This window comes from Mizuhopecten yessoensis, unplaced genomic scaffold (genome assembly GCF_002113885.1).
Source record: "Mizuhopecten yessoensis strain PY_sf001 unplaced genomic scaffold, ASM211388v2 scaffold2317, whole genome shotgun sequence".
Lineage (NCBI taxonomy): Eukaryota > Metazoa > Mollusca > Bivalvia > Pectinida > Pectinidae > Mizuhopecten > Mizuhopecten yessoensis.
The window spans coordinates 29781-43071 of NW_018404486.1; the positions used below are offsets into that span (position 1 = coordinate 29781).

The 13291-nt window shown below is 40.5% G+C and overlaps 1 protein-coding gene across 1 annotated transcript in view; it reads right to left on the bottom strand.

Annotated features, from left to right (window-relative positions):
- Positions 1-13291, bottom strand: part of LOC110445510 (probable UDP-sugar transporter protein SLC35A4) — a 41089-nt gene that overhangs the window by 17960 nt on the left and 9838 nt on the right. The window contains exons 2-5 of the mRNA XM_021490180.1: positions 12327-12409; positions 11217-11322; positions 8848-9006; positions 6039-6097 (exon numbers count right to left, since the gene is read on the bottom strand). Of these exons, the coding sequence (XP_021345855.1) occupies positions 6039-6097; positions 8848-9006; positions 11217-11322; positions 12327-12409 (407 nt within the window). The remainder of the gene's footprint in view (positions 1-6038; positions 6098-8847; positions 9007-11216; positions 11323-12326; positions 12410-13291) is intronic.

Below are 13291 nucleotides of genomic sequence, written 5' to 3' on the forward strand. Positions count from 1 at the left end.
GAAATTCACAATTTCGGTAAAGCACCTTAAGACCCTTCCATCTATGAAGAGTATTTGATTCTACCATATCTGGGTCTTGAGAAGATTTTTTTTGAAATTTCAGTCAATTGAACCCTTTTTGGCCCCACCCATCGGCCCCTGGGGGTCAGTCAGGGCTCATAGGTGCATACTATCAAACTGCTACCTAATACTGATAATGCTAACCCAAATTGAATTATTTCCAATGGAAATAAACAAATGTTGGTCCAAAATGTGATTTCCCTATATAAACTATAGTAAAGTTTACCCCCTCCCCAGGGGGAAACGTGAGACCCCAGGGTCAAGAAATTCACAATTTCAGTAAAGCACCTTAAGACCCTTCCATCAATGAAGGGAATTTGATATTACCATATCTTGGTCTTGAGAAGAAGATTTTTGAAGTTTTAGTCAATTCAATCCTTTTCGGCCCCACCCATCAGCCCCTGGGGGTCAGTCAGGGCTCATAGGTGCATACTATCAAACTGCTACCTAATACTGATAATGCTAACCCAAATTGAATTACTTCCAATGGAAATTAAACAAATGTTGGTCCAAAATGTGATTTCCCTATATAAACTATAGTAAAGTTTACCCCCTCCCCAGGGGGAAACGTGAGACCCCAGGGTCAAGAAATTCACAATTTCGGTAAAGCACCTTAAGACCCTTCCATCTATGAAGAGTATTTGATTCTACCATATCTGGGTCTTGAGAAGAAGATTTTTGAAATTTCAGTCAATTCAACCCTTTTTGGCCCCACCCATCAGCCCCTGGGGGTCAGTCAGGGCTCATAGGTGCATACTATCAAACTGCTACCTAATACTGATAATGCTAACCCAAATTGAATTACTTCCAATGGAAATTAAACAAATGTTGGTCCAAAATGTGATTTCCCTATATAAACTATGGTAAAGTTTACCCCCTCCCCAGGGGGAAACGTGAGACCCCTGAGTCAAGAAATTCACAATTTTGGTAAAGCACCTTAAGACCCTTCCATCTATGAAGAGTATTTGATTCTATCATATCTGGGTCTTGAGAAGAAATTTTGAAATTTCAGTCAATTCAACCCTTTTTGGCCCCACCCATCAGGCCCCTGGGGGCGTAGGACTAAACCGGCCACTGTTTTTGTTGACCTTTGTCCATGGAAGGTCCCTGCAAAATTTCATTGAAATTGGTTCAGGGGTTTTGGAGAAGAAGTCGAAAATGTGAATTGTTTACGGAAGGACGACGGACGATGGAAGACGGATGACGGACGACGACGGACAAAAGGCGATCGCAATAGGTCACTTGAGACTTTGTCTCAGGTGACCTAATAATTTGATCAATGATCTGAAAATCACACTGATTTGTAAACAAGAGGCCCAATGGCCCTGCATCGATCACCTGGTATTAATATCACACTTGTAATCTTAAAAGTGGACAAAAATCCTGCTACAGGCAGAATATCAGTGTTTGATTCATAAGAACCTATTAAAAGATTTAAACATATGACACCTGCGACCTTGAATGTCGAACAGGGACATTAGGTTGAACAGAGATGATTGTTTTCTAACCCAGCATGCTGCTGGCAAAATATCATTACCCTGGACCTTTTGTTTATACAGAAAAAATCATTTAAAGATTTAAACATATATTGACCACTGTGACCTTGAATATGGGCGTAGGTCATTCACTTGGCAATCCTTCATCCCAGCATGTTACTGGCATTATCCTAGGCATCTTGGTTATTCATAAGAAGGTGTTTAAAGGTTTAAAACATATTTGACCCCTGTGACCTTGAAAAAAGATGAAGGTCATTCATTTGAACAAACTTTGTAGCCCTTCATCCCAGCATGCTACTAGCCAAATGTCATCACCATAGGCCTCTTAGTTATTCATAAGAAGTTCTTTTAAAGGTTTTTAACATATTCAACCTTTGTGACCTTGAATATACGTCAAGGTCATTAATTTGAACAAACTTGGTAGTCCTTTATTCCAGCATGCTACTGGCCAAATATCATCATCATCCTAGGCATTTTGGTTATTCAGAAGAAGTTGTATTACAGGTTTTTAACATATTTGACCCCTGTGAACTTGAATATATGTCAATGTCATTCATTTGCACAAACTTGGTAGCCCTTCATCCCAGCATGTTATAGGCCAAATATCAGTACCCTGGGCCTTTAAGTTATTGAGAAGAAGTTGTTTGAAGATTTTAACATATTTGACCCCTGTGACCTTGAAAGTGGGTCAAGGTCATTCATTTGAACATTTTTTGTAGCCCTTCATCCCAGCATGCTACAGGCCCAATATCAGTACCCTGGGCCTTTTGGTTATTGAGAAGAAGTTGTTTGAAAATTTTAAGCCATTTGACCCATATGACCTTGAAAGTGAGTCAAGGTCATTCAGTTGAACAGATTTGGTAGCCCTTCATCCCAGCATGCTACAGGCCTAATATCAGTACCCTGGGCCTTTTGGTTATTGAGAAGAAGTTGTTTGAAAATGTTAAGCCATTTGACCCCTGTGACCTTTAAAGTGGGTCAAGGTCATTTATTTAAACAAACTTGGTAGCCCTTCATCCCAGCATGCTACAGGTCCAATATCAGTACACTGGGGCTTTTGGTTATTGAGGAGAAGTTGTTTGAAGGTTTTACGACATTTGACCCATGTCACCTTGAAAGTGGGTCAAGGTCATTCATTTAAACAAATTTGGTAGCACTTCATCCCAGCATGCTAGAGGCCCAATATCAGTACCCTGGGCCTTTTGGTTATTGAGAAGAAGTTGTTTGAAAATGTTAAGCCATTTGACCCCTGTGACCTTGAAAGTGGGTCAAGGTCATTTATTTAAACAAACTTGGTAGCCCTTTATCCCAGCATGCTACAGGCCCAATATCAGTGCCCTGGGGCCTTTTAGTTATTGAGAAGAAGTCGTTTGAAGAGTTTAACATATTTGACCCCTGTGACCTTGAAAGTGAGTCAAGGTTATTTATTTGAACAATTTTGGTAGTCCTACATCCCAGCATGCTACAGGCTTAATTTCAGTACACTGGGGCTTTTGGTTATTGAGAAGTTGTTTGAAGGTTTTATGACATTTGACCCATGTCACCTTGAAAGTGGGTCAAGGTCATTCATTTGAACAAACTTGGTAGCCCTTCATCCCAGCATGCTAGAGGCCCAATATCAGTACCCTGGGCCTTTTGGTTATTGAGAAGAAGTTGTTTGAAAATGTAAAGCCATTTGACCCCTGTGACCTTGAAAGTGTGTCAAGGTCATTTATTTAAACAAACTTGGTAGCCCTTCATCCCAGCATGCTACAGGCCCAATATCAGTACCCTGGGGCCTTTTAGTTATTGAGAAGAAGTCGTTTGAAGATTTTAACATATTTGAGCCCTGTGACCTTGAAAGTGGGTCAAGGTTATTTATTTGAACAATTTTGGTAGTCCTACATCCCAGCATGCTACAGGCTTAATTTAGTACCCTGGGGCTTTTGGTTATTGAGGAGAAGTTGTTTGAAGGTTTTACGACATTTGACCCCTGTCAGCTTGAAAGTGGGTCAAGGTCATTCATTTGAACAAACTTGGTAGCCCTTCATCCCAGCATGCTACAGGCCTAATATCAGTACCCTGGGCCTTTTGGTTATTGAGAAGAAGTTGTTTGAAAATGTTAAGCCATTTGACCCCTGTGACCTTGAAAGTGTGTCAAAGTCATTCATTTGAACAAGCTTTGTAGCCCTTCATCCCAGCATGCTACAGGCCTAATATCAGTACCCTGTGCCTTTTGGTTATTGAGAAGAAGTTGTTTAAAAAGGTTAAGCCATTTGACCCCTGTGACCTTGAAAGTTAGTCAAGGTCATTCATTTGAACAAACTTGGTAGCCCTTCATCCCAGCATGCTACAGGCCTAATATCAGTACCCTGGGCCTTTTGGTTATTGAGAAGAAGTTGTTTGAAAATGTTAAGCCATTTGACCCCTGTGACCTTGAAAGTGGGTCAAGGTCATTCATTTGAACAAATTTGGTAGCCCTTCATCCCAGCATGCTACAGGCCTAATATCAGTACCCCGGGGCCTTTGGTTATTGAGAAGAAGTTATTGACGCCGGTCAGACCGACAGACGGACAACGGACGCCGCACCACGGCATTAGCTCACTTGCCCCTTCGGGCCAGGATAGCTAAACAACAAGAGATCCCAGAGGGATCTTGGCGCCCACCATTGAAACATCTTCATTAGTTCTATGTCAGTTCGATCTTTACTATTCTTTACTCTTCTTATCTTGTTTGATCGAGACATGGAAACAGTAAATGCACCCTGAGGTAACTGATACTGCTGTGTAGAAAAGATAACCTTCAAAGTGAGTTTGTCTTTCTACATATATACTGGTACAGTACTTAATGTTAAAGAAATAGCACCAAGCAGCTACGCAATATGAGAAAGATCTGTTAAGTTCTTTCTGTGGCCATCTTGTTTTAATGCTCACTCTCAAATTAAAACATGCACATGGACCTAGTAGAACCTACATATCAAATTTGAATAGATCCCTCAAGTCGTTTCTGAGAATTAACAAACTTTATCTTTCAAAATCCTAGATGGTCATCTGTCAGTCATTTTGTTTACCCAATCAGTCTCAAAGGTAAACATGTTCAACTACAGACCAAGGGGAACCTAAATATCAAATTTGAGAAAAATTCTTCCTGTAATTTCTGAGTAAAAGTGATATCAAACTTTAATTCTTAAAATTCAAGATGGCGCCTGTCGGCTAGCTTGATTTTCCAATCGGTCCCAAAATTTGCTATGCATAACTTTGGACCACGGGAAACCTTCATTTCAAATTTGAGAAAGATCCCTCCAGTCCTTTCTGTGAAATAGCACTAACAAACTTAAAATTCAAGATGGTGCCTGTCAGCCATCTTGATCTTGTGATCAGTCCCAAAATCCAATAGGCTTAACTAAGGACCATGTGGAACCTTCACATATATTTGAAAAAGATCCCTCCAGTACTTTCTGATAATTAACGCTAACAAACTTTAACTCACAAACTAAAGATGGCTGGCTGTCGGCCATCTTGGTTTTGTGATCAGTCACAAAAAATGATATGCATAACTAGGGACCATGGGGAACCTTCATGTTAATTTTAAGAATGATTCCTCCAGTACTTTTTGATAAATAGCGCTAACAAGAATTGTTTACGGACAGACAAAATGACGCACGGATGAAAGACCACGGATGCAGGGCGATTTAAATAGCCGTCCATCTCACCTGGATATTTGAGCAATCATCAGCAACTGTTCTCAATGAAAAATAATTTTGCAAATATTTTCATGTGCGGAGTCTTCTTGGCATAAGAATGAAACTTTATACTACTCTATCCCATCATGCTACTAGCCAAATATCATCACCCAGGGCCTCCTGGTAATGCAAAAGAAGCTGTTAAAAGGTTTTTAGAAATTTGACCCCATTGATCATGACCTTGGAAGTAGGCCAAGGTCATTTCTTTCGGGAAAATTAATAGCACTTCATGCCAGGCACCTACTGGACAACTATCATCACCCTGGGACTTATGGTTATTCAGAAGTTATTTAAAGGTTTTAATTTATTTCATGTCTGCAACCTTGAAAATAAGTCAAGGTCATTTATTTGAGGAAACTTTATAGCACTCTGTCTCAGGTACTTACTGGCCAAATATCATGGTCATAGGGCTTCCAGTTCTTAAGAAGAAGTCATTCAAATAAAAAGTTGACGGACAACGGACGGATGACAGACAATACACCATACCACTATTTCAACCGGCACCTCGTGTCAGGTAAGCTAAAAATGATATTACCAACCGGCACCTCGTGTCAGGTAGGCTAAAAATGATATTACCAACCGGCACCTCGTGTCAGGTAAGCTAACAATGATATTACCAACCGTCACCTCGTGACAGGTAAGCTAAAAATGATATTACCAAACCATTGAGGACTTACCTGGGTGACAGATAGAAAACCAATGAAGTTTCTTTAATTCTAATGAACTTAAAAGTTACCTTCCGTCAGGGTGGTAGTACTTACCTTTTGATAATGAGTCTGTATAATACTGCAGTTGATACTATCTTTAAATTACTTAATACCTGGTGATAGAAACAAATATGCTTATTAGAACCAACCTGACCCTTGAGTATTTCTTTACCTAGCTTTTACATAATGTTGTAATCCCATTTCTAGCAAAAAATACAAAATGAATTATAGCATAGATTATCCTCAAGTTTTCAATCAGTTGAATTTCTTTGTTAACATTGGGTGTCATACAGTGTCTGCATACTCAATATTTTTATCATGGATAAGTAGTAGCACAAACATTTCTTTGATAACACTGCTGTAACACAAACTTCAAACAAACTGTATAGCCTAGCATTCCAGCAAAATAAAGGAAAGAAAACTGATTGCCCCTGATATACAATATTGCTGCTCTCACCCACACTGTACCTGATGTAACACACTCCCCTCACCCAAAATGTGCCAGATGTATCACCCTGCCCTCAACCATAATATACCTGATGTATCATCCTGCCCTCAACCATAATTTACCTGATGTATCATCCTGCCCTCCCCGACACTGTACCTAATGTAACACCCTGCCCTCAACCATATTGTACGTGATGTATCATCCTGCCCTCAACCATAATTTACCTGATGTATCATCCTGCCCTTAACCATAATGTACCTGATGTATCATCCTGCTCTCAACCATAATGTACCTAATGTATCATCATGCCCTCCCCGTAACTGTACCTGATGTAACACCCTGCCCTCCCCCATAATATACCTAATGTAACACCCTACCCTCCCCCAAACTGTACATAATGTCACACCCTGACATCCCCCACAATGTACCTAATGTAACACCCTGCCCTCCCCAAAACTGTACCTAATGTAACACCCTGCCCTCCAACACACTGAACCTGATGTAACACCCTGCCCTCCCCAAAACTGTACATAATGAAACACCCTGCCCTCCCCCAAACTGTACCTAATGTTACACCTTTCCCTCCCCCAAACTGTACTTGATGCAAAATCTCTGTCCTTCCCTACAACGTACCTGATGTAACACCCTTCCCTCCCAAAAATGTACCTAATGTAACACCCTTCCCTCCCCAAACTTTATCTAATGTAACACCCTGCCCTCTCCCACACTGTACCTGATGAATCTCCCTACCCTCCCTCACACTGTACCTGATATAACACCCTGCTCTCCCCAGACACTGTACTTGATGTATCACCCTACCCTCCCTCACAATGCACCTAATGTAACACCCTGCCCTCTCCCAAACTGTACCTGATGTATCACCCTGCCCTTCCCACACTGTACTTGAAGCAAAATCTCTGCCCTTCCCTACAATGTACCTGATGTAACATCCTTCCCTCCCCACACTGTACCTAATGTAACACCCTTCCCTCCCCACACTGTACCTGATGTAACATCCTTCCCTCGAGCTACCCCACACTGTACCTAATGTAACACCCTTCTCTCCCCCACACTGTACTTGATGTATCACCCTACCTTCCCTCACACTGTACCTGATCAAACACCCTGCTCTCCCCCCAAACTGTACCTGATGTATCACCCTCCCCTCCCCCAAACTGTACCTGATGTAACACCCTGCCCTCCCCAACACTGTACTTGATGTAAAATCTCTGCCCTTCCCTACAATGTACCTGATGTAACACCCTGCCCACCCCAAAACTGTACCTGATGTAACATCCTTCCCTCAAGCTCCCCCACACTGTACCTAATGTAACTCCCTTCCCTCCCCCACACTGTACCTGATGTAACACCCTTCCCTCCCCCGCACTGTACCTAATGTTACACCTTTCCCTCCCCCAAACTGTACTTGATGCAAAATCTCTGTCCTTCCCTACAACGTACCTGATGTAACACCCTTCCCTTCCAAAACTGTACCTAATGTAACACCCTTCCCTCCCCACACTTTATCTAATGTAACACCCTGCCCTCTCCCACACTGTACCTGATGAATCTCCCTACCCTCCCTCACACTGTACCTGATATAACACCCTGCTCTCCCCAGACACTGTACCTGATGTATCACCCTAACCTCCCTCACAATGCAGCTAATGTAACACCCTGCCCTCTCCCAACCTGTACCTGATGTATCACCCTGCCCTTCCCACACTGTACTTGATGCAAAATCTCTGCCCTTCCCTACAATGTACCTGATGTAACACCCTTCCCTACAATGTACCTGATGTAACATCCTTCCCTCCCCACACTGTACCTAATGTAACACCCTTCCCTCCCCACACTGTACCTGATGTAACACCCTTCCCTCGAGCTACCCCACACTGTACCTGATGTAGCACCCTTCCCTCCCCCACACTGTACCTGATGTAACACCCTTCCCTCCCCACACTGTATCTAATGTAACACCCTGCCCACCCCAAAACTGTACCTGATGTAACACCCTTCCCTCCCCACACTGTATCTAATGTAACACCCTTCCATCCCTCACACTGTACCTGATGTAACACCCTTCCCTCTCCAACACTGTACCTGATGTATCACCCAATCCTCCCTCACATTGTACCTGATAAAACAACCTGCCCTCCCCCACACTGTACCTGATGTAACACCCTTCCCTTGAGCTACCCCACACTGTACCTAATGTAACACCCTTCCCTACCCAACACTGTATTTGATGCATAATCTCTGCCCTTCCCTACAATGTACCTGATGTAAAACCCTTCCCTCCCCCACACTGTACCTGATGTAACACCCTTCCCTCCCCACACTGTACCTAATGTAACACCCTGCCCTCCCCCACACTGTACCTGATGTAACACCCTTCCCTCCCCTACAATGTACCTGATACGAAGCAGGGTCCATCTGTAGCTGCATGTGTACGGCCAGATTGTTGTTGATGAAGTAGAGGACTGCTGGTAATGCGAATGGAAGACACACTGATAGAGAGGGGAAGTGTACTTCACAACCGCTGGCCTTCAGGAGGATGGCCGATACCAAAAACTGCAAAACAATATCAATAACATCTTCATATAATGATAACATCATTCAATCAAAATCACAAACATATAAATACATGATAACAAAAAAATACCACTTTCTGAGAAAAAGATGGACTTTGGGTTTTTTAGCCAAAAAACACTGTTGAGTCTACTTTCCGTGACCTTCCCTAATGTTTCCCATTAATTTTAAACAAGCACTGTCAGTCCTAATTTCGTGTCCATACAATTTTTATATTTCAAACAAGAGGCCAATGGACCTCATCAACTGTCACCTGAGTGAAAATATGATTGATACACAGTGTTAAGTAGATCTTTAATCTTCAAATGAATAAAGCCCACAAAGGGCAAGTGTCGATCCCCAAATGTGGTCTGAATGATTACTTGAAAGTATAGAATACAGTAAAACCTTGTTACACTGCCCCCAATTGTCCTGAGAAGTTTTGGCGTTAAATAGGATTTGGCAATAAAATGAGGGAAATGTATAGAGGAAATCTCAAGAAAATGGGAAAAAGTGACATTGCAACATGTTGGCAATAAACGAGCTGGCAAAGAAATAGAAGGCCACCGTTCTATCTGGGTTTTACTGTAAATCCACAGGCACTTTTCATAGTAGATGTCATTTGAAGATTTAACACAAAGTTGGGTTTGTTTGTGTTTTACGTCCTATTAACAGCTATGGTCATTTAAGGACGTGCCAGGTTTTGGTGGTGGAGGAAAGCTGGAGTTCCCGGAGAAAAACCACCGACCGACGGCCAGTGCCTGCGATCCAGTGGTGGAGGGCTAGTGGTAGCAGAATGTCTGCCGCCATAACCACTTGGCCACCGCGGACCCTAACACAAATTTACCCACCAGAGCTACCTGCCACCTGTCTTAGAGATGATGTTGTCTTAAAAGTGTTTTCCACTATGTTACCACTTCTGTCCTTAACCAGTAGACACTTGGGGGTCAGTCACCTGTTAGGTATAAATTCTGAATTTCTCCACCTAAGAATGATTTTGTAAAAGTTTGGTTTAAATCCACAGGTGATTTACATGCATGTAGAAGTGGGCTCAGGTGACCTAAAACCAAAAACAACGTTTCCTCCACAGATAACTTAATTCTGAGAGTCAAAAGTGGTAACAACATTTACTGTATTTTGGGTAGTCACACGAAAACATAGGATTAATGACATTAACATGTGCAAATGGAACACAAATCCCTCCCAGATTTCTTTCTGATACCTTAATAATTAGGACCACTTGTGGTTAAAACAGAAAAACGAACACTTTGCATCAACAATTCAGTAGCTATTATGCGGGTCATGGAGTCTATGATTACAGTATGTCTGTTTCAATTAACTGTTAACTCATTCACCCCTGAAATTTCATGATGAACTATTCCAACTTTTGAATTGGAAGAGTTCAAATGTGTCTTCAGGGGGTAAATGAGTTAACTGATATCCCCAGACTGAAAAGATATATATTGTGTACATGTATTTTTCATAGATCTCACATTAACAATGATATTCCTGTGAAACATTGTTGACATTTACTGGTATTGAATGAATGATTCAACAATAAGTGACTTATTCATATATTATAAATGATGTTAGATAAATAAATATTCATTGAGTCTGAAGGGCAAACATTTGTACTTCAAAGTCTTCAAAGGTAGAAACCAAATGATGGTCGTGCGATATAGTCTTTTGTTTTTGGTTTTGAGAAACATCAAATTCCTGAAGATAAATAAATCTTCATATCAGCTCATCCATCAAACTATCGACCTTACCTGTATACGTAATCCTTGCTTGTAGTTAATCAACATCAGCAACATCCTCGATACTCCGGGGGTTACGCTCACTTTTGCTCTCTACACCCTTGGAATATGTCATAGCCAAATTGAAGGCTTAGTGTGTGCCACCCTTGGGGATGACACAAGAAGACTTGTTTGATCCTTTGATGTACATCAAAAGAATCTCGCAGTTACGCGACGTGTATCAGTAAAACTAACTGACTTTGATGTCCGGTGTCGCTCCTTTGTAATCTTCAAAGGACATGTATCAGCAGAGTGATTGGTCAGTTTTTTTTTTACCTGAAACCAATCAAATAGCTAGCAGCGTGCCTTCAATTTTGCTATGACATATTCCAGGGGTGCAGAGAGCGAATTTCGTGAGCGTAACCTCTGGAGTATTGAGGACGCCCCACTGACAGGTACGGCCAGGTGTGTACCTACCTTACCAAACTCCATCATCAGGACTACGGAGGAGGAATTGAAGGGGATTTTACCGTCCACCTCACACAGGTGGACAAAGGTTGAATATGACCCATACACAAGTGTCCTGGAAACACACATGGAAACACAAGTTTATAACCTATAAATGTATATATATTCGTATAATAAAACAAGAGGAATAAACATTAATACACTTTCAGCTATATATATATATATATAGAATAAAAACAAATTTTTCAGATCGTCCGCTAGGCCTTTCTGCCTTCCATATATATATCAGCAGTTCCAACAAATGCATTTGATACTTTAAACAAATCGATTGAAAATATTCCATGTTAAATAAGCTCTAGGGGAGTTGATGTACCGGCATCAGTAGGTGGAAAGGTGGCTAAAAGTAATTACACAGAATGATGAAGTAATAAAAAGGTCATTTTCTGTTGTATGTATTATTTATCAGATTGAAGCAGTCTTGTTAAAACAATTGTGGGGACATCATTCAAAACAGCAACTTTCCTTCATGGGGTTTTTGATAAGTGGACAAGGTCAGGCAAATTACAACTTTTTCCTTTTTTACAGTGTTATGTTGTGATAACGGGGATATATGTGTTGAAGAGTCATTCTTAGCTACTTGATGCCATCATTATATTGTTAAGATTAGCACTGAATGATCATTAACAAAGTAAAATAAACATTTGCACTGGAAATTTAACGCGGGTAAAACCTATAGATGATAGTTTTTACACCTTAACGTAAACCACACTACTAGTGAGTCTCTTTACATGTATATAAATAAGATCTTCAGAAACAAAACAATCTACTAGGTGCCAAAGGCAATGTAATTATCTCTATCAAAAAGGTACACATAAGAACTCCCTTCGGCACTCAGGTGAATAATGTTTTGAAGCCTGTAAACTTGGATACATAATTACGTTAATGAATACATTACTGTATTAGAATTCTTGCAATAAATGTTTTTCAGCATATCCTGATTTATTTTTTTTATAGTTATATATGCTTCTCATCAAGAGAAAAAAAATAAGAATATTTCCATTGTTAAATTCGTTCTTGTTTTGTGTATCAATATACCAGCTTAATGATTGCAGATCTTACCCTGTGCAGAGGAGGGCTGCCCAGCGCAATGACAGACACATTTCTCCACAGTTATCCTTCCTGTACAGAGGCAATCTGTAAGTCTGTAAACAAAAGGGTCCACCATTAAATATAGTTTTAGACCATCCATTGGACATTGTCCAAAGGGACAATGTCCTGTGCTATGAAAACAAAGATAAATCACTGGCAACCAGATTTGAGGGTTCTCGGGTTCCAATCCAATGTCTGGCCATGCATTTCCCTCTCCTGTTTAGAATATATACCTGTGGTATATATGTGGGCTGTGTATGCCATGTACATGAATAACTCTTCAGTTTTATAGCATTGTGACATATCCCTGGGATTGAACTTTGATATAACATTAAATATACCTACCTGCAGCAAAGTTCCAAAATGCGTTCAAAATATCCATTTTGAACAAAATTTGAAGAAATATATAAGTATACCTACCAGGTACATTGTATATAAATAATTACCAATGCACGTGTGTAAGTTGTTCACTTGTAAACCATGTTGGCTATAAATATTGCTACTGGCAGAATAATTTACCACTTGTATGCATATCAGTGATCATACACACGTTTCTTTGCTAAAGGTTGTTATTAAAAGGCTCTAGCATTCCTGCCTTTAGGAACTGTTTGCTGAGCAATGAGTGGCTAAATGGGGTTTTGATATGTATGCTTGTAACCTTGAAAGCCATTTGTATATCTAACACTACAATTTTATTATGATAGCCATAAACAAATCTAACTTGTTTTCTTCAGAAAACGAAGCTTTAATTAATTGAATTGAAATAGTACTTTTTAGTGATTGTTGAAGCACTTTTTTAATATCTTGTAGATTCACCACAGACACATTTAAAAATCTGACTCAGCTCTATGTTTTATATCCTGGTATACAATATGTGTACATGACTGTCTCATATATAAACGCAACAAACCCCATAGGTCTTATGCCAGCAACAG